Genomic DNA, 22,999 nt, shown 5'->3' with positions numbered 1-22,999 from the left:
ATTTCTCCCTTTGGAGAAAGAACATTTTCATAGTATACTTCCCAAGAGAAAAGAACACTCAGTTTGCAAACAGCAACATGATTTAAAAAAAAAAAACTAAATAAATTATGCTGCTATGAACATAGTTGAGCAAATGTCTTTGTGGTATGATTGTGCATATGTCCAAGAATGGTATTGCTAGATTTTGAGGTAGATAGATTCCCAATTTTCTGAGAAAATGCCATACAGATTTCCAAAGTGGCTCTAAAAATTTGCACTCCCACCAGCAGTGGAGGAGTATTCCCCTTACTTTACATCCTTTCCAGCATAAGCTGTCACCAGTGTTTTTGATCTTAGCCATTTTGACAGGTGTAAGACGGTATCTCAACTAGGGTCAAGACCATGATTGGGAAAACCACAGACACAGTTAACCCAAGCTAGTGGGAGCTCATGGATTATGAACTGACAGCTGGGGAACCTGCATGAGACTTAACTAGACCCTCTGAATGTGGGTGACAGTTATGTGACTTGATCTGTTGTGGGGGAGGGTTCTGGCAGTGGCACCAGGACCTATTCCAGGGGTATGAACTGGCTTTTTTGCTCTATCTTGATATATGGAGGGGCTTGGGATTGGGCTTGCCTCAACTTGGTATGCCAGACTTTGTTGACTCTCCAAGGAAGGCCTTATTCCTCATGAGGAGTGACTGTGGGGGGTGGGGAGTGTAGGCTGTTATAATATGGATCCCATGGTGTGTGAGGAACAAACATGCCAGGCAGACAGAATTAAAGTGGAAAGTTTAATTGGGGGAAAGGAAAGTGAGAGGGGGAAGAGAAAAGAAAGAGGGAGAGAGGAGGAGAGAGGGAGAGAGAGTCGGGGGGGGGGGACAGGAAAAGTACTATTTGCCTTTTCAGAGGAACAGAGGAAAAGAGAAAGAGGAAGTTGGTGGGTGGAGTTTTCCTCTTAAGTAAGCCTGCCATGGGGGGGGGGGATTACAATGGGAGGGGGAGAGAAGTGGAGGGAGAGAGGGAACTGGGGCTGGTAAGTACAATGAAAAATAAATAACTTTTTAAATAAAAAGTAATTAAAATGGCTAAGGACTATTAATTTCAAAGTGTTCAACATCTTTAGCAATGAAATAAATGCAAATTAAAACTACTTTGAGATTTCATATTATCCCAGTCAGAGTTGCTAAGATTAACAAATGTTGGTGAAATGTATGGAAAGGAAGACTCTCATTTATCATTGGTGGGATTGCAAATTGATATAGCAATTATGGAAATCAGAGGAGTCTCAAAATTCTAAAAGTAGATTTATCAAAGGACTTCACAACTTACTCCACAGATACTTGCTCAGCCATGTTTACTGCCACTGCATTCACAATAGCTCTAAGAACCAGAAACAGCCTAAATGTCCTGCAAATGATGATGACTAGATAATGAAAATATGGTACACATTCCCAATAGTATTCAGGTAGAAAGAAAAAAAAAAAAAATCATGAAATTCTCAGGTAAGTGGTTGGAACTAAAAAATATCATACTGAGTAAAGGTAACCCAGACCCAGAAAGACAAATGCTGCATGTCCTTCCTTATTTGTGGATCTTAGATCTAAATCTTTAGATGGACTAAACACAGAACCAGGGAAATACAGAGACCACAGTGGTGGGAGGAATGGAGAGTGAGAGAGGAGGACAGGTGCTGTGTTGGAGAACAATGAAAAAATAATGGGTGGGGCACTTTAAGTAGGGCGGGAAGGAGGGCATTATAGAGGTGAGGAAAAAGGGAACATAACAATGAGGTTGTTTGAAAGCCATAGGAAAACATTATTTTATGATTAGTTACAAATTCACATCTACTACACACACACACACACATTAGTTTAAATGAATTTACACCAGTTGGAGTGTTAATGCTCCCCCAAGAACCACAAACTATCTACCAAGAACCCTGGGGTAAAAGTTGAAAATTTCCTTTTGAGTTATTGATCAGGGGAAACTCCCCAAATATAGGCTATCACTCTTCCACTTGCTTGTCCTCTAGAACTTAATGCTGCAGACACCACACACTTACACCACTATGGAAAGGTATCCCCAAAGATGTAGTAGTGTTAATTAATTATTGTGGGTAACCAACAGACATCTCCTTGGACTAATGACCAGTTCAATGATAGGACATTCATACATAGGACCATAAATCCAGCCAACTACCTGTAGATGGAAAGGAAGCTTATGAATCCTAGAGAAGATTCTGCTACTACCACTTTAATAAATCAGTATAATTACCTACTGCATTCTAAATATTTATATTTACACACACAGATAAAATATGTCTCTCACCCATCATTAAAGAAGATATTTTTAGAGCAGATAGAGACCATTACAGAAAGCCACAACTAATCAAAATGGAGAGCACTACTCACTGTGGGGATGCTCAACTGCAACCAATACTTCTACAACACAATCCCTACACATAGGATTCAGGGAGGGAACATTGTAGGAGAGGGAGGGGAAAACTGTGGGAGCCAGAAGACCAGAACTTCTGCAGCAAGACTTGTCTTATAGATATAATAGTGAAATGTACCCATGAAATCTCCATAAAATGGCTGCCTAAAAAGATATAAACAATAACAACACCAGCTGTTGTGCTAACAAGGATGGGGTAAATCTTACAAGGTCAAGCCCTAGATGACAAGCTACAAGCAATTAATTAGTGGGTGCGGAAAGATAGAGAATTAGTCTTCTCTGAGGAGGAGGCCCTATTTGGTTATCTGATCCCAAGTGTTCAGCCTTAAACAAATATACATACAATCAACACTTAATGAATGTATATGTATGTATGTATATATGCATGTGTGTGTGTGCATGTATGTGTGTATGTAACATTAATAAAGAAAAGATCAGGAGTTTGAGAGCAAATGGGGGGACATAGGAGAAGTTGTGGGGATAGAAGCGAAGAAGCCACAGTATTCCTCTATGAAATTAATTTAAAAATTAGTTTTAGAAGTATAAAGATACACATTATAAAAAGAAATTAAAATTGTATTTATTCATAGTTGTCATACTTATTAAGATCCTTTAAAAACCTACAAATAAAGAGAAAAACTCTGTACAATAATAACAACAGTCGACAGAAAGATATCAGCAGTTTTTAGGTTATTCTTAGCTATAGAGTGAGTTTCAAGCCAGTCTGAACTACATGAGACCATCTATGGAAAAATAAAGAGCTGGATAGAGGGCTCAGCAGTTAGAGTGCTTGCTGCTTTTTCAGAAGAACCTACTTCAGTTCCTAGCTCACAAATGAGACTCTAGATCAGTGGTTCTCAACCTGTGAGTCTCAATCCCTTTGGGCTTCTCATATTAGATATTCTGCATATCAGATATTTACATTACTATTCATAGTAATAATAGCAAAATTATGGTTACAAAGTAGCAAAGAAATACTTATATGGTTGGGGGTCACCACAACATGAGGAACCATATAAGAAGGATTTGAAAACCACTGCTTTAGATCTCAAAGATTCGATGCCTCCGTCGAAACTTATATTGCACACATACATAGATACACATATGCATAAATAAAAGTTTAAAAGAAATTAATCCACATAAACAAATATGAAACTTTATATGCTAATCTATAAGTATAGGAAAAGCAATTGTTAAAGCCAATCTTCTATATTAAAAAAAAAAAACTCAGTAACATGAGCGCTAAAAGAACTATTCCTCCAACTCAATAAATAGCATCTATGAAAGACTCCTTATACTTATCATACTTATGAACAAATAGAACAATTTGTTTCTGTCCTTGTACTTCTGGAACGAGACAAGACTGTCAACTACAACACTCTCTATTAGAAATGTCCAGAGGGCAATATAAGAAAAGAAAATATATACAGATCATAAAGAAACAAAGTTTTTATGTACAAGTGACATTACTCTATAAGAAACATTAAGAGATCCAAGAAAATATATTAAAATAAGCTATTTATAGAAACAATGTTACTATGATGAATTCAAGTTTGTATATATAACTCAGGGACTCCTCCATCCTGGGACTCATGTTTTGTTGCTAGGTTAGGGCTAAATCATAAATGTCACACCTAAGATTAGGTTACAAAAGACATTGATTTCTTTTATGCTGTTTCTAATTCCGATGGAAGCCAAGAAATAAGTAAATGCTGAAGGTGTTGTCATGCTTCTTGATTCTTACGGTAAACCGGCTGAAAAGAAAGTTAACTGAACAAAGGCCATTAAGCTGTAAAGAGAAAGACTTTAGTGATATCAAAGATTGTCAGCCTGTGAATGCTTGCTCACAAGCACGCGTGCGTGCGCACACGTGCACACACACACACACACACAGAGAGAGAGAGAGAGGACAGGGGAGGCTGAATTTCTACAAATCTTATAAGTGTATTTTAAATCAAAGATACCACTGTGTAAAACATGTTTTAGAAATAGAGCCAAAGTTGAAACGTTTGTTGAGGCTTTAGAAAAATTAAAGTTAATATCTCAAAATAAGCAGAAAAGATGTTTAAGAAATTAATGATTGGACTTAAAATTTCTTCAAAAAGCAAAACCTCCAAGAAACTTATCAGAATTTTAAGCTGACATATTTTGTTGTAATGCATTGGGCACCCATAGAGAACACAGATTTTAAATGTGCTAATCAATTGCTTTAAATTCCTCTCAGCTTGCTCAGCAGCATGTGCATCCTAACTGCATCTGCTTCTGTTGCTGTCTCTCAAGTTTCTCTGATTTCTCCTGTGCCTCATTGTTTACTGATGTCTGACTATCTTGGGAAAGCTCAACAAACAAAATGAATATAATTCCAATGCTCAGAACTAAGCAGAGCTTCCCCTGGCTCAGGTTCTATTAATCTCATCACAAACAGATTGCTTTAAGGGTTGTTGTTACTCTTGATCCTCAGTGCACCATAGGCATCAAATTCCTGTAGGCAAAACTCTCCTTCAGGTACAGCAGATGCTTCTTCTCAATGTCTGCCACACACTCAGCTTTCCCAGCCTTCTTCATCTACTATACACTTGGTTATCTGGGCTCTGGTGGTTTTATTTTGCCTGTTGTTACTATGTTTATGCCTATACTAACAGCCAGACCAGCCTGGGTCTATGAAGCATTCTTGTCTTTCTACTACAATTTGGGGACCAGCATGTAACTCTTCCCTCTGTTCAGTTTTGTGCCTCTTTTCTACCATCTTAGGTGGTTTTTAATCATCACCTACTCTCTTCCTGAAAATGTGGTTTGTTTTACAGACAAAGACAGAGAACCTTCCTGTCACCCCTGTAGCAAGTATTGTTTCTCTTCCAACACCTCCACCAAGAGAAATCAGTTTTCTTGCCAAATGGAGCCTATGAACGAACATCGTCAAAGAGTTCTAGCTTCCCCTACTTTGCTGTCCCAGGGGATCCCACTCTTACTTGCCCACAGTTGGCCCTCAGCAATATCCCACATACTTTACCCAAAACCTCCACTTATTTCCAGGTGGTCCAGGTATGCCAGTGTTTGCTGCTGCCTTTCCCTAGCAACATAGGTCTCCTTAGATCTTAGGCTAACTGGTTACTCTTCAATCTCAGCTCTATTATAATCTACTATGTTTTCAATTTGTTCCACATCTTTATTTTTGTAAGATGAGGAACAACATCCTTTAAGTAATTAGACTTAATTATGTAATTGCACATGCTTATCTACATATATAATTGTTCATTTTTACACTTGTTTTTACACTATTTTTCTAATATTCTTATTGTAGGGCAATGTGCACTTAATTCTTAACTAAAGGTTATAATAAATGTTTTTTTAAAGAGAAAATAAAATAATGATCTACTGACTTTAAAATAGGAAACTAATGGAACTTTTTGTTTGTTTTGTTTTTGCATCTCAGAAATGTCAAGTAGAACTAGCAAACCTGTCCTCAGGGAAAAATCAGAGTATCTGGGCCTTTAAAAAGGAACTTGTCCTCACATAAGTTACTGTAAAAGCAGTCTCTTAGGAACAACGCAAGACAGGAAACAGAAGGGTTTTCAGAATCTTCTAGAATAGAATTCGTCCCTATCCAGTACTGCAACTGTGGCTAGAATTATTTTAAAATGTTGAAACTTAACTTTCCTTCAAAAATAAAGCTGAAAAATCAATCTATGTATTAGTCTGCAGCACCAGTTATCACCTTAAAGGGCCTAGTAAACAAGGACATGTATACAGAGAATTGTTACCATCCTTAAGCATAAGCAAGAATGCTTTCCAAAGCTATTTATTGTTCAGGTCTCTATGAGTAATGCGATTTTTACCATCTATGCAAACAATTCATTAATGTTACTGTGAAAGACCTCCTGAGGTTTGTATAATTCAGCAACTGCAAAAGAATTCTCTCTATCCTGAATTTTTCTCGAGAAAGCTCAGTCAATACCCTACTTACACTTATATTTATGTAAATAAATCAATGCCAGACCTTAAGGAAGCCCCTTCTAAAATATACTTGAAATTTGAAACGTATATATCAACTCATCCTCTTAGTATTTTCTTCTATAAGCAACATAATTCACACATCACTGTAATTTCTTTTTGTTGTACTCATTCTCCATTAGCCTCAGAATTTTCATTTACCTATGTACACTAATATTATTTGTGGGAAAGTTCCCTAAATATATATATATAGATTAGAAAGGAAGCACCCACAGAGTGCTAACTCTGGGGCTCACTCATATTCACTATGAATGAGGGGTTTATTTTGTTTATCTGCACTAATCATCATGCCTTTCTATAAATAAATTTCAAACATCCCCTGGAATAATGCCAGCAGATTTACATGAAAGCTGAAACTCCTTACCTTGTTACACCTGAACATCTGAAAGGGATATGCAATTTCTCTAAATCTTCTGACACTTTCCCTCAGTTGATTTGTTTTCTTTTATTTTCTATACAGGGTCTCACTCTACAAATGAGGCTGGCCTTGCTCAGAGATCTGTCTAGCTCTGCCTCCCAAGTGTTGGGGTTAAGTGTGTGTGCCACGATGGTTTGATTTTAATACACTATGCATGTCCATATCCTTTTATCAGCACTATTGTCCTTTATTTGACTGAATTCACTTTTCTACCTATTATGCAAATGATAACTTTTATTTTATATATTTTATTCATACATATTTCCATTTAAAACTACTAATACATCTCACATGCATCTTTCCTTTTATGTTTTTTTTTAATTAAAAATCATGTCAGTGCAAAGAACTTGACAATGAAAAACATCACACAGCTACAAGAACATATGTACTCAAACAAGCACTTGCCCAAACCCACATCTACGTCTCAGGGAACATCCACACAGTTGGAAAAGTCCTTCTGAAGCTGTGGAGCTCTGCTTTGGACTTTACACTTTCACCATCAATTTCATTTTTATGCTCTTATCTACCACAAAATTTTAAAAATCCATTACAGTCTTAAAATTAGAAAACGATTGGCTTCATGCTCTCTTTCACAATTCATGTCTTTTAACTGCACTCTGCCCTTTCTCATCACCTAACATCCCTCCCTTTTTGTCTGCTTTCTACATATATACAAGACTAACAGTTACATTTGCACACATGTACATATTATAGGCTAGAATCTGCATATGAGGGCAAATATGTGGATTTTCTTTTTCCAAGGTTGGGGGACCTTATTTGATATTATACATTCTAAGTTAATCTGTTTACATGCAAATTTTGAGATTTCATTTTTCTGTGGAGCTGAGGGGTATCTTTCTGAGCCCTTGTTACATAGCATCAGTACACATATTAAACAGGAGGTCCACATACAGGCTGTACATTTTCCCACATAATATTAGCAAAGTCAACACCCTATTTCAGAAAAAGGAGATATGTAAGGCTTAGGAATAAGTCTTGTAAAGATGCTTTAAACCTCAAAAGTAATATTTGAAAAATAAGCTAACACTATGTATTTATATTATATATTATTCTGTAACTTAAAAAAACAAAACAAAACAAGCAAACAAACAAATCACTGCTTTTACTGTAGGCTTGCTGAGAGCTACTGAATTCAACAACCCTCTGAAAACATTCTGCTGAAAGCCAGTGGTGAGTGGCAACCAATCTCAGTGAGGTGTCTCCTTACACAATGGCAACTGCTTTGCATCTAAGCCAACTTAAATATGTCAAAGAAACACACAGTTTCCTAATGCTTCTGGCACTTGTCTCCATGGTTTGACCTTATACAAGGTAACTGTAATCCCTCATGGCTAACTGTTTTCTGAAATGATATGAATTAAGATAACTTTAAAAACCTCGGCCTAACCATTTCCTATTAATTCTTCATCATTATTCTCTATTTAATTAAATTGAGCCTATTGATTTTAAAAGACAATATATTAGACAAGGCAAGCACAGCACAAAAGCAGCAGATTTTGTCTTATTTTACATGGTGTAATTTGTAAAGCAAAGTTTTCTCAGGAATAAGCAACTACTCTAAAAATCTTTTTTATAAAGAACATAATTTTTTTTATCTCCAGAATGAAGTTTGAGCTTTCACTTCCTCTCTCTTCATTTTACTTTATATTTTCTTCTTAAATATTGAGCACAACTGGGTACAGTCAGAATCTGAATTGTATAACGATGACATCTGCACAGAAAGGTTGCTCAGAGCAGGGGATCAGAGCCCCGGGAAATGTAAAGGAGTATCTATCTACACAGACATCTAGTAGGAGGTGGAAACTCAGGCAGGTAAGAAGAGCATTGTGGAGAGACAGCCAACTACATATGCTGTACTAAGACCTAAGTAAGGTGAGATGAACTAGGAGACAGTGGCACGCTAGCATGGAGATTCAGGTCCAAAGCATGATGGGAGATCTATGTAGCATTTGGAGGCATTTGCTGATAAACATAGCCAAGACGGAATCAACACAGTAATCATACCTAATTAACCTGAAACAGGGTATTAGACCATAAGAACCTAAGAAGGACAAACACTCACTGGGCAGCCCTGTATGTGGTAAAAGAACAGTTAACATCAGGAAGGCATAGTTACAGAGCCTGTGGTGAATGAGGATAGACTTACCTAGGGATGCTCTGGCATGAAGTCAAGGCCTAATGAGAGGAAAGAAAACATTGAAATAGTAAGAAAGGTCAACTTAAAAGAAAACCAGAGGGGAGAGAGGGAAACAAAGGCAGAGAGTAGCCTGGACTGATGTGCTGTATAAACAGAGAAAAGGAGATATCCACACAGAAGGACTGGTGGACTGCATAGCCAGCGTTCTTAACCAGTTCTAGCAAACTAGGAAAAGTTTCTCTTCAGTACAAAGAGTAACAACAAAGATGGAATGTTCGTTACATGCAAAATTACTAAAATGAAGACACCCAAAGAAAAACAGCTCCTCGCTGCAAGCTAAGAGTTAGAGTTACAGGTGTTTTTAAAGCTCTCTTGGACATTCATCAAGAACCATCACACCCTAGAATGTGAAACATCAAAATGGGGTTTCTAATAGTTATTTGACCATAATAGAACAAAAGTAGGAGTTGATAAAAAAAATTGGAAAACCATTAAACTCCTACAAATGTACAACAGGAAGTGTCAAGGGAAATTATAAAGAATGCACAGATCTGACTGAAATGAAAATATAGGAAAGCATGTAGGCATAGTGAACAAGCTGAGAAGAAAGTTTACAGCCCTAACTGTTTAAATTAAGAGAAATATGTATGGTCTCTAAGTTCTCTGTAAGAGGTTAGGGAAAGAAGAGAAAAATAAATCCAAAGCACTAAGAAGGAAGGAAATAACACAGATAAGATAATAAAAAAAAAAAAATCAATGAAATAGAGGACAGAAACGTGGAGCGGGATGGAAATCAATCAAACAAAAAGCTGGTTCCCTGGAAAGTCAATAAAAGTAATGAGTCTGACAAAGATAAAAGAGAGAAGATTCCAGTCACTACTGTCAGAAATGAAGGGCTGCAGAGACTGGTCACTGGTGAAATAGTGACAATATACTATTAACTTTATGCTCACAAATTTGATAACTTGGAAGAAACGAAACAATTCTAAAAAAAAAATTACAAACTCCCTTTTTGGATCAAGAGATGGCTCCAAGGTTAAGTGCACTGGACAGTTGTCAGGGGACCCTATTCATCATTCTCAGCACTCTCCAGGGACCTGATAACCTCTTCTGGCCTCCATGGGCACACAAGGGTATAAAAACATACATGCAGGCAATGCCCATACACAAAATAAAAATAAAATTTAATTTTAAAATATCCTAAGAACTCCTAATGTTTAACCAAGATAGACAGATAATATGATATTCTTAAAACAATTAAATACATAAAAATTTTAATTTAAAAGTTCCTTAAAAACAAATCTTTGGGCCCTTACCATTTCACTGAAGAATGCTAACAAACATTTAAGAACTAACACCACTTCCAAAGAGGCTTGATGGCATATGCATGCAATCCCAGCAGTTAGAGGGCTAAGGCAGGAGGATCACAAGTTTCAGCCAGATTGATACACACACACACACACACACACACACACACACACACACAGAGAGAGAGAGAGAGAGAGAGAGAGAGAGAGAGAGAGAGAGAGAGAGAGAGAGAGAGAGAGAGGCTCTCTAAAATGTAAAATCGAAATCAACCAAACACCAATTTCCTACATTTTCAGAAAATGTAAGAAGGGGTAAATTGCTAATATGCATGGTGGGATTACTATCACCATGATACAAACCAAAATAACACAGCACAAAAGCAAAATCTTAAGACAAATACCTCTTGTGAACTTTGCTATAAAAGTTCAAAACATCAAATCAAGCTGTTTAACACATTAAAATAATTAAAATAAATAAAATTTACAACAGGTATTCAAGGTAATTCAATGGGCAAACTTCAGTCAGTGTAACCCACAATATTATAGGATAAAGGAAATCTATATACCAATTGACATGGAAAAAACAGAAAATCTATCATGGAAGCAGAGTAAAAACTAAGAATTGGGCAGGAACTGGTGATGTGCACAATGAGTCTTGCAGAAACTCGGGAATTTGGAGCCAGACTGGGCAACATAGTGAAATTCCATTTCTTAAAAAAAAAAGAGAGAAGTAACAAAAAGGACCAGAAATAGAGAGAAATGTCCTCAATACCATAAGGCACCTAAAACAACAAGTCTGATGGCAGACTAAACACATCACACCTAAAATTAAAATTAAAAAAAAAAACATTGCAAAAATATAATCCCTCACCTTCTTTATTTATTTTCACTGAAAAGTTGAGCTAGGACCATAAAGGGGAAAATAATACATTCTGCAAAGAAAATAACATGTGTGTCCTTATTTACAAATGGCATGACTGTAGCCAGAGAAGAATTCTAAGAATCAATAGCCAAACCCTTAGAATTTATCAGTAAATTAACTAAAGTTGTTAGAATTAAGATTAAAATACACAGCTCAATCGCATGTCTATATCCTATAAACAAAAACATAAAAACCAAAGTTCCACTTGCAATTGCTCCCAAAGATTAAATATTTAAGTGTAAATACGAGAAAACTTTTACATGATCTACATTCTGAAAGTTAAAAACAGCTACTGAAGAAATTAAACATCTGTAATTGAAGACATATTGTGATGGTAAATTTTCTAAAAATATTTCTTGACCCCAAAGCGACTATACTTTTGCAGTACCTTAGCCAAGTTAATAACATGCTCTGAGATATTTAAGTCTATATACTGGGCCTGTTATCCTATTGGAGGCTCAGCCTGTTTAAGTTTAGCCTGAGTTTAAGAGAACAATGTAACCAACTTTACCGTGCCTTAGATGTTCTATGAAATCAGTGTCTACAACCTAAGTTAAATGCATAGCTTTAACCTTAAGTTATATAGTCTTCCATACCCCAACCCAGAACAATGTATATGTGTGTTGTTGTAATCATTGCCAAAATAGCCAAAACATTGAAAACAACCTTAAATAAAATATCCCATAATTACTGGAAACAATTTGTGATATAAGTTGGTAACATATTTTTGCAAGTTGGAGTACTTATTTTGGATTCTACGGAGTCAGTAAAGTAACCCCTTCCATTGGAAACTCTGGTAAAGAGTTCTGTAAAGAACAGCTTGCTCCTTTCCCATATCACATTTTCTGTGCAGTTCAATAAGCACAGAGCAAAACCCCTTTCTATGGGTTAGACAAGACACAGGGACAGAAGGTGACAATTCAAATTGGGGGTCATTCTTGGTCAAACTAATCCAAAGGGAGGTTCCTATATTTTCTTTCCTTAATGTGTTATCAATGCAACAAATAAATGTATTAATGGATTAGAAGATATAACACAGCAAAGATTTTTTAGCTCTTCCTCAAAATTGATATACAGTTTAATGAAATACCTCTTAGTATGTAAGTGGAGTTTTTTGTTTTTGTTTTACCAGCAATGGCATGATTGTGTCAAAGTTATTACAGAAAGGAATAGCACTGGTCTTTCTGACAAACAAAAAGCGGGAGTAGTCACTCTACTCAGTATTAAGGTTTTCTATACTGTACATGTATAGTAATAAAGGTTGAGGGACAGGCAGGCAGAGCAAAGCAAGACAGGAACCCAGGAAGAGCATACAAATAAGCTCCTATTGATTTCTCACAGAAACACAAAAAAATATTTCTATAAATGGTGCTGATGTAAGTAGACATCAATAAAACCACCACCAACAAAACTCAACTTAGACATACTTATAACACAAAAACCTACTCAAATGTATCAATGACTACAAAGAAAAAAAATGACAAATTCATCTAATTGAGGTTAAAGCTTTTAGACTATGGAAGATCCTGAAGATAATGAGACAAGTCACAGAGGAGAAGAAAGTATTTTACACTACATATCCAACCAAAAGTCAAAAAAAAAAAAAAAAAAGTGCAAACATTCTGATATGATATGGCCAAAAGAATGTACCCACTTCAAGTGAAGATATACACAGGAATACTGTTCACTGTCACTGGCAATTATAGAAAGACAAACTAACTAAGACATCAATAAATGCCAATGAGACTCATAAAATTAAAACTGTACAAATTTGGAAGCTATAATTCAGAACACCTAATTTATTGAATTTTTGGTGGGAATATAAAAGGCAACAACCTTTTTTGGAATGTGGTTTCTTATAAAACCAAGCATATTAATTCATAAAGAAATCAAACTTCCATGTGCACATGAAAAGCTCATAGCAATTACATTTCTAACTGTCAAAAACTAGAATTACAATGTTTCCCAACAGATGGACAGTTAATCAATTTAGCACCTCTATACCAAAAGGAATATAATAAAAAGGGGAAAAAAGTACTGAAACACATACAATTTGAATGGCTTCAAAAAATTATACCAACTAAAGATAACTGATATCAAAAAAGGCATAAAATATATGATCCAATTTATATAGTTTTTTTTTTTATGAGATGCAACTGTAGCAATACAGAACAGATTAACAAGAGTTTGGGATTAAGGAAATAGGCAGGAAAGAAAGTATCTGTGCTGTTGAGGTGATGGATCACAGGTTAAAAGTGCTTGCTGCTCTTCCCAAACACTGGAGTTGATTCCCAGCACTCATGTTAGGTGGATCACAATCATCTACAGGTCTTGGGAATCTAGCTTCCAAGAATATCTACATACATGTGCACACATGCAAAAATTTTTAAGTGCAAATAAAGTAGTCTACCACTCGCCTACCATGTATAAGGCCCAAGTCAATTCCCAGCACCTCCAAAAGCAAAACAAAAAAAATCCTTGTAACAGAACTACTTAGAATTTTGACTGGTGATTTTGGACAAATTTGTAATAAATACATGTAAAACTGGTGATCTCTGTACATAACAGATTAAATCTGTGAATGTAAGTTTTCTAGTTGTAATATTATTGTACTAGTTAATCAAAATATTATAATCACTGGACACTGGGTAAAGGGTGGATAAGTTCTCTCAACATTTATAACAACTGCAATAAAATCTACCGTTATCTCAGAATAAAAAGTTATTCTTTCTTAAGAAATAAAAAGATCATCTTCTACTTTATTTCATTTCTGTGATTCCTAGAGTTATATATTAGAATAAAATAAAATTTATCAAGTCTTATACTAATAATAATTCATCTTCAGTAAGAATGTGATAGTAATGTGATAATAAATATAAAAGTACTTTGGGAAATATAAAGTAGCCTTTAGAGTATTATAGAATAGTGGATGGAGGCACACTGTTCAGATGCACCTTAATAGAGTCATGGTAAGTTCAGAGCAAAAGTACAGCTGAATAGTGTAAGTGAGTCTCCCCTGCAATGCCGCTATAGTTTTAACATGGATGGTTCCCAATCTACGCTACTAGTGGGATGTGGCAGTAATGTTACAAGGTGAGGCCTTGTGAGGTGTTAGGTCATTGGGAGTAAGCATTTGAAGGCAGGTATGTGGATAATACAAAATCTTTTTTTTTTTTTTGTAAGTCTAGTTCCATAAGACTAATGGCAATAATGCCATTGTCTTAGTCAGTGTTCTACTGCTGTTAAGAGAACGATGACTAGAGCAACTCTTAAAAAGGAAAGCATTCAATTGGGGTTTGCTTATAGTTTCTGAGGTTTAGTTCATTATCAGCACAGTAGCAAACAGATAGACATGGTTCTACATCCAGATCTGCAGGCAGCAGGAAGAGAGATACAACCACTGGGCCTGGCCGGAGCTTCTGACACAAGGCCACACCTCCTAGTCCTTCCAACAACTCCCTGGTGACCAAGCATCTGAATCAACGAACCTGTGGGGATGGTTCTTACTGAAGCCACCACAGACCTCAAATGGATTAGCAATGTTCTGCCCCAAAATGAGTTGTTTCACCTATAGATGCATCCCACGTAAGTTTTGTCTCACCTGGCCAGTTCTTTAATTAAGTTAGCAATGCGTCTTTTGTCTTCAAGACATAAATCTTTCAGTGATGCACTCTTCATTCCTCCCTTGCAGAAATTCTAGAATAAAACATCTTCTGGTTATTATTATTTTTTTGCTAAAAACAATATCCAAGTACTTTCTTTTGAGAAATTTATGAAATTAAAGATGGAAAGTGAAATTTCTTAGAAATTAATTATCTAGTTGATCACTATCCATATTTTTCACTTAAACCTACTATGAATTCCAAATACGCTAGGGAACAGATAACAAACCAGACAACATCATGGAATATACAGAGAATGCACACACAGACAGAACTAAAAGATAGGCCTGCTAAGTACTAGAGAACATTTACCTTTCCGCTGGTGAATGCTAGGGTAACAATGGAAGAGAGTGGAAATCTCTGACACTGTAGTTCCAAGACTGTTTAAGATACATGAAGGCTGGAGAGGAGACACTAGCTGTTGGGCTTCAAAAAATTGACAATTCTGAAGGGCCAGATCTAAGAAGTGGAATTTATCTCTAGTGTTTATCACATGCCAAAAATATAGTCATTTTTACCACTTACTCTATCTCATTTTCACAGCAGTACAGTCAGGCTGGCATTGTTTGAGTTGGTCACTAAGAGTACACAAATTGCTCAGGGTTATAGCAGCTACATAACAGGATGGGGCGCCAAACTGGGTTCCAGGCTGCACCCTGAAGCACTACGCTACTCTTCTTCTGTAGTACTGTGGGTTCTCTCCAGTATGGTAACGACTTCAGAGGCATAGTAAAAGTCAGGAAAGTCAAGAAGTCACAAGAGAACCCTAGTTAATACAAATCTTGATGTATATATAGTTAGTCATGATGTAGATGCTGGGATTTGAAACAGGGTCCCCTGAAAGAGCAGTCAGTGCTAAAATGCTGACACATCTTTCCAGTTAAGTCTCTCAGTTAAAATGACTGAATAAGTGGTGACATGTTAGTTAGTTAGTTAGCCAGGGAGCAAGCCAGCAAATGGCATTCTTCCATGGATTCTGCTTGACATTTCTGCTTAAGTTCCTGTTCTGTCTTCCCTCTTGGACTATGACCTGGAAGTGTGTGCTAAATAAACAATTTTTTCCCCAAGTTACTTTTGGTCGGTGTTTCATCACAGCTACATAATAAAACTGAAAACTGTGCCAGTGGAACAACATGACAGCTGAAAGAAGTATAATTAGCTAGTGGCTTTCATTTATGGCCTTTCTGGGTGCACTGCAGTGCTAATACCAACACAAACACTGCAACTTGCCATTTCTATACCTCACGCCATCAATATAGACATTTTGTTCTGGGGTTCACCACCAAATCCTGTTCACTACCAGACAATCATCAGTAATCGATACCAAAAATGTCTCCAAAATTATACATTAGGAATTGTGAAACTTTTTCTGCAACTAGCCTGACAGTAAATGTTTGGGGGTATTTGTGTGATTCCCAAAGGCTGTCACAGACAATACCTCAAAAAATGAGCATTCCTGGGAAGGGAAAAAAAAAAAAAGGATTTACAAAACAAGCTGCTGTGTAGCTGCTTCCTCCAAAATGAAGCCCTGTTTTTGAGGGATGGAAGATGCCTAAGTCTCAGGATTCCACAGAAACTTCCAAGGTTCAGAAAGGGCAACTCAGAAAGCTATATCACTCCCCAAAATTCTAAAACCAGGACACAGTTTCTGAGGAGAGGGTTGCTGCCTTCAAGTTGAGCTGGGACCTCCAAGGTATAACTTCTCTGAGATGTCACCCATAGTAGGGTAGATCTCGGTGATGTAGCTGCCTTGAAGTCACTCATGCTCATATAAGTAATCCTAGCAAATTCACTGATTCACCAAGCTAGACTGGGATGAAATAATTTAGTCTGTTGTCAGTGTCTTGTCTGGGATGATAGAAGATTGATCAGTTCTCCCCAGAAAAAGTCACACAGCATAAGCAGAAGGAAGATTCTGCCCATGAACCACAGATTACAAACACTAATATCAACTTTGATTGAGGAAAGAAAATTTAACAATAGCAGAATTACAAGAAAGTGAATTTTATTTGAAATATTGTGATTAAACAAACAGAAAAAGACATGTGTCAAAGGAATGTACAGATACCATTATGAAGACAAAGAAAAGGGCAAAACTAATCACTGGCCTATAAAAAACAAGAACTGTCGGCAGGAAAGGCAGGTCAGGGGACAAACAATGCTAGTATTGTAAGAGTTAGGGTCATTGGAGTCACATAAAAACCAGGCAGGCAATGGTGGCCACCTCTTACCCCAGCAGTTGGGAAGCAAAATCAGATGATCCCCTATGAAAAACAGCTAGCTAGGCTAGCTGGATTTGGCCATCTCTGGGTACAACATGATGCCCTGCCTCAATAAATGAAGTAGAGAAAAACTGAGAAAGAAACTTAATGTCAAGTTCAGGCTCCATACACATCAATACGCACACATAGACAGATATAACACATACAAAATATAAAAAACATATAAAGAAAGAAAAGCAAGAGTTTTGCTACAATCCCAGTACTTGGGGGATGGGAGAATGCGGGGGGGGGGGAGGGAGGCAAGGAAAGCATGAGGTGAAGGCCACACTCAGTTACATAGTAAATTCAAGGCCTACCTGGTATATGTGAGACACTGATTCAAAAAAAAGACAAAAAACAAAACAAAACTTTGTTTTTCTAGAACAAAAAAAATTAATAAAAACGTGTTTTCTAAGTGAGTCATAATAATGCAATTTTCCTTATATAAGCTTTATTAATATAAAAGTATCAGCCATCAACTAATAAATTTTGAAAAATAAAAACATAAAGGATACTTAACAATAAAAATAGTGAATTTGACTTACTAATGAATGCCAGAAAAAGGAAACATGTAAAATGTAAATCTTTTGAGACACAGTAGATAATACATATTCTTAGCTAAGGCTTAGAACACATCTATACATTTTGAAGCAAAACTCTCAAGAAGTCCAGATATTTTACACTGATACTTAGCACTATCGAGGGCCACAAAAATTTCTGTGTCTTCTACAGATACAAACATAACGTCTTTTAAAGGACTTTGTTTTTATTATATCAATAAAGGACTGTCTTTATTGATCAGTATGTATAAAACCTAACAAGCCAGGGAGACAGCTCAGTCAGTAAAGTGCCTGTTACTCGAGCATGAATGAGGACCTGAGTTCAAATGAGCACATAGTAGCACTTGTCTGTAACTGTACAACTAGAGGAGGTGCAAAGGACAGAGACAGGTGAATCCCTCCTAGACCCTGACCAGGCTGAGCTCTGAGTTCAATAAGAGGCCTGTGTTACAAACAAAAGATGCCCCTCTTCCACTGCCCCCCCACCAAAAAAAAAAAAAACCCAGCAAAGTAGGATGGTAGAAGAGTAGATGATGAGGAAGGTACCTAACTTCTGGCTTCACACATGTACACACACACGTGTGTACCCACAACCACCTCCACCCCCTCCCCTGCAGGAACACACACACACACACACAAACAAACAAATAAAAAAAGATCACTGACCTGTTCAGCTACCGAATCTCCTGCACCCTTTAAAGACTCCATGGTGATGGAAGCATCAGCCACCCTGCAAGTCTTAACTTTAACATCAACTTTTGGATTTATCAACTTGAGTCTTGATCTTGTATTTCCTTCTGAGGAGAGTCCTAAGAATGTTCATTTAAAAAGACTTCAATATTTGATCTTAATCTTTTCAGCTTCCCCATACTCCCCATTAACCCTCTCTTGGTATCCTGAACTTTATGGGACCTGATGAGAAATACTTTATTAAATTTTAATTTAAAACCTGTGAGTCTGCTTGTGTGTGTGTGTGTGTGTGTGTGTGTGCATGTGTGCACACGCTGGCATGAGTACAAATACATAAAGGTTATTTTAAAGAAAATTCAATAATTCAGTTAGATGAAATACTATGAACATTTGTAGATCATATTAAAAACAATAAATTACAATACACTGAGATGACATTAAACATCCAAGAATCAGCAGGTTTTCATCCTGAGTACCTTCAATGATTCTGTGTGACTATTCATCCAACTGAACAATTGGTAAACATACAGACTCATTTATTTAACCTGGATCAATTTTTCATATTTTCTTTTGAGGTGTGATATGTAAACTTTCAAAAAGAATCTCTTCTCTTTAATAAATGAAGTACCTTATAAATCATAAATGCTGACTCACTGAGGCAGACTCTAAGAAGAGCCAACATTTCAAATCATAAGAGGATATAGTCAAATATTCAAAAACATTTGCATTTTAATTTGTTTTTTAAAAATTATGTTTAAATTTATGTTAAATGAACTGTTCTATATCCAATTGCACATACAAGACTACCCCAATGTTTAACTTTCTCCTTACAAGAAACAATGGAAGCTTCAAGAACTTTAACACAGATGGCATACCTGGAACATAAACTACTGATTGCTCTTCATCAGAAACTGTGGACCACATGAAGGAAAATACTAAAAAAACATCATGAGATACCCGTGTATATATGTAATAAATTATCATCTCTTCTGATGTGAGAATTTATAACTTAATAAGAAAACTAGAAAAATGAGCATTTTATAGAAGTTCAACTTTAAATAGTCATAACCTTGTGTTTAGAGAAAATATTAGAAGCCAGGTAGTCCATGAACCTTTCCCTCACACTTGTTCTCAAATAGACTACTTTTGTATATTATGTTGCTTTCCTTTTGCAAAAAAAAAGAGTTACACACCATGGAGAAGCTGAAAGTTATTTTAGGCACAAAGAACAATATAATTCCAAGACAGGCATTAGCTTTGAAGATCAAAAAAATCTCAGATGGCACCCACTGCCTGAGCTACTGGGTGGTTTCTCACAGCCTTCTACAACACATGTGCTATCTATCACAACTTTAAGATTTGGGTTGGTAGGCTAGGTATGTTGGTACAGACCTATAATCCCAGTACTTAGGGGAAGAAGGCAGAAGATTAAGAGATCAAAGCCAGTCTCTACTACATGAAACCCTGTCTCAAAGAAATAAATACCTACAAAAAGATGTTGGCTGATAATACGCACCCATAAGTTTTCAATTTCTTCAAACACTGTGAATGAGTTTTGACCATATTGGAGAACTGGAATTACTGTTCCTTGGAAGCCAATTCTAAATTCATCAATAACCAATCTGAAAATAGCTCTATGAAGTAAAATGGTATGGTCTCCTGAGCCACAGAAACCATTCTTTTACCTTATATCCTCTATGACTAACACAGAGCTTTTTCTACACAGCAGGCACTCAATAAATGTGTGATTTCTGAAATGTTCTTGAAAATAAACAAACAAGAAAAATAATCCAAGACAAGGGTACAAAATATGTAATTAAAAGCAGTACTTTTAATTACAGATAGATGCAGGGTGGCTCCAAGAACGTCCTGGATTTTCTAGATCATCCACCAAAAGCCTACTCACAACTGGGAGGGAAAAGCCTGAGTAGACACTGGGGCCCCTACTCAGCTTCCTAAGTTCAAACGAATGTTTCTCCCCTTCTCCTCCTCATTCAATCCTGACACACACACTTCTACCAGTCTTACTCTCAGCTGATGATTTGTTTCCTGTTTCCTTAAGAACTCACACTGTAAAGACCTTCCCCATCTTCCCTTCTTGCTACAGAAGTGTTCATGCCCTGAAAGGCCATGGAGTCCTTACACATAAACACACACACACACACACACACACACACACACATACAATTTTCTCCTAAGGGTATCGCTGCTATTAAGTGTTCCTATTAGCATTAAAGATGTACTACTACTTTTTTACTCTTTTCAGAAAAGACAAAGAAATTCCTTAACCCTGCATCCCCTCCAACTACTGCCCTTCTTTCCCCTTTTACAGACATCTCATAAGCGACATTCCACTGTCTCTAATTCCTCCTGTGCTAATCAGTCATGAACCTATCCAATCAGGCTTTGATTCTATTAACTCAATAAAGATACTTCTAATGCCCTATATTGGTAAACTTATCAATTAATTCATAGACTTCTTTGGATTTGCTCTATCAATAGCATTTTATATAAATGACCACTCATTAAAATTTCAGTGTGATATACTACACTCACAAATTTCCTCTACTTTTGTAATAATCCCTGCTCCTCCCCCTTCAATTTCTCCATTCTTTGTCACTTTGGAGAATCCCAGGGCTCCTGATTTAGAGGGATTTTATACTTTTCTTTATTCTACTGGTGATCTTATTCAATTCTCCTGTCTTAAGTGCTATCGGTGACTTAATTTTGCCAAATATTCTTTACCTCAAGCATATCTGCTAAATTTAACACTACATAAAAGAGATTCATTTTAGAGTTAATCGTGTATCCTGCTAATTTGCTGAATGTGTTTATCAGCTGTAGGAGTTCCCTGGTAGTTTTTTTGGGTCACTTATATAAACTATCATATCATCTGCAAATAGTGACAGTTTGTCTTCTTCCTTTCCAATCTGTATTCTCTTGATCTCCTTTTGTTGTCTTATTGCTCTAGCTAGAACTTCAAGTACAATATTGAAGAGATATGGAAAGAGTGGGCAGCCTTGTCTTGTTCCTGAGTTTAGAGGAATTGCACTGAGTTTCTCTCCATTTAGTTTGTTAAACCATCTGTGCATCCCTGGGATGAAGCCTACTTGGTCATGGTGGATGATTTCTCTGATGTTTTCTAGGATTTGCCAGTATTTTATTGAGTATTTTTACATCAATGTTCTTGAGGGGTGTTGGTCTGTAGTTCTCTTTCTTAGTTGTGTCTTTGTGTGGCTTGGGTGCCATGGTAATTGTAGCCTCGTAAAAAGTTTGGTAATGAACCTTCTGATTCTATTGTGTGGAACAATTTGAGGAGTATTGGTAGCTCTTCTTTGAATTCCTGGTAGAATTCTGCACTGAAAAAATCTGTAGTCCTACTATATATGGACAATAAAGTGGCTGAGAAAGAAATCAGAGAAACATAACCTTTACAATAGCCACAAACATAAAGTATCTTGGGGTAATGCTTACCAAACAAGTGAAAGACCTATATAGCAAGAACTTTGTGTCTTTAAAGAAAGAAATTAAAGAAGGTAACAGAAAATGGAAAGATCTCCCGTGTCCTTGGATGGGTAGGATCAACATAGTAAAAATAGCAATCTTGCCTAAAGCAATCTACAGATTCAATGCAATCCCCATTAAAATCCTAGCACAATTCTTTACTGACCTTGAAAGGATAATACTCAACTTTATATGGAAAAATAAAAGATCCAGGATAGCCAAAACAACCATGTACAATAAAGGAACTTCAGGAGGCATCACCATCCCCGACTTCAAGCTCTATTATAGAGCTATAGTCCTGACAACAGCTTGGTATTGGCACAGAAAAAGACAGGTAGACCAATAGAATTGCATCAAAAATCCAGATATTAACCGACACACCTACCAACACCTGATTTTTGACAAAATAGCTAAAAGTATACAATGGGGAGAGGAAAGCATCTTCAACAAATGGTGCTGGCACAACTGGATGGTGTGTAGAAGACTGTAGAGAGACCCATGTCTATCACCATGCACAAAACTTAATTCCAAATGGATCAAAGACCTCAACATAAATCCAGCCACACTGAACCTCTTAGAAGAGAAAGTGGGAGGTACCCTTGAACAAATTGGTATAGGAGACTGCTTCCTGATAACACTAGTAGCACAGATACTGAGATCAACAATTAATAAATGGGACATCCTTCAACTGACAAGCTTCTGTAAGGCAAAGGACACAGTTGACAAAACCAAACCACAGCCCACAAACTGGGAAAACATCTTCACCTACCCCACATCTGACAGAGGGCTTATCTCCAAAATATACAAAGAACTCAAGAAACTAGTCAACAAAACACCAAATATCCCTATTAAAAAGTGGGGTACAAAGCTGAAAAGATAATTCCCACTAGAGGAATCCAAAATGGCTGAAAGCCATTTAAGAAAGTGCTCAATATCCTTAGCTATCAGGGAAATGCAAATCAAAACAACTCTGAGATACCATCTTATTCCTGTCAGAATGGCTAAAATTAGAAACACCAATGACAGCTTAGGCTGGAGAGGATATAGAGAAAGGGGAACACTCCTCC

At 36.6% G+C, this 22,999-nt stretch overlaps 1 protein-coding gene across 1 annotated transcript in view; it reads right to left on the bottom strand.

Moving 5' to 3' along the window:
- Kiaa1328 (KIAA1328 ortholog) overlaps positions 1 to 22,999 on the bottom strand; it is a 242,815-nt gene that overhangs the window by 217,454 nt on the left and 2,362 nt on the right. The window contains 3 exon segments of the mRNA XM_051202092.1: positions 14,857 to 14,951; positions 18,405 to 18,547; positions 19,304 to 19,339. Of these exon segments, the coding sequence (XP_051058049.1) occupies positions 14,857 to 14,951; positions 18,405 to 18,547; positions 19,304 to 19,339 (274 nt within the window).

This window comes from Phodopus roborovskii, unplaced genomic scaffold, assembly GCF_943737965.1.
Source record: "Phodopus roborovskii unplaced genomic scaffold, PHOROB, whole genome shotgun sequence".
In the NCBI taxonomy this organism is placed as follows: Eukaryota; Metazoa; Chordata; class Mammalia; order Rodentia; family Cricetidae; genus Phodopus; species Phodopus roborovskii.
This window is presented reverse-complemented; position numbering and strand designations above follow the sequence as displayed.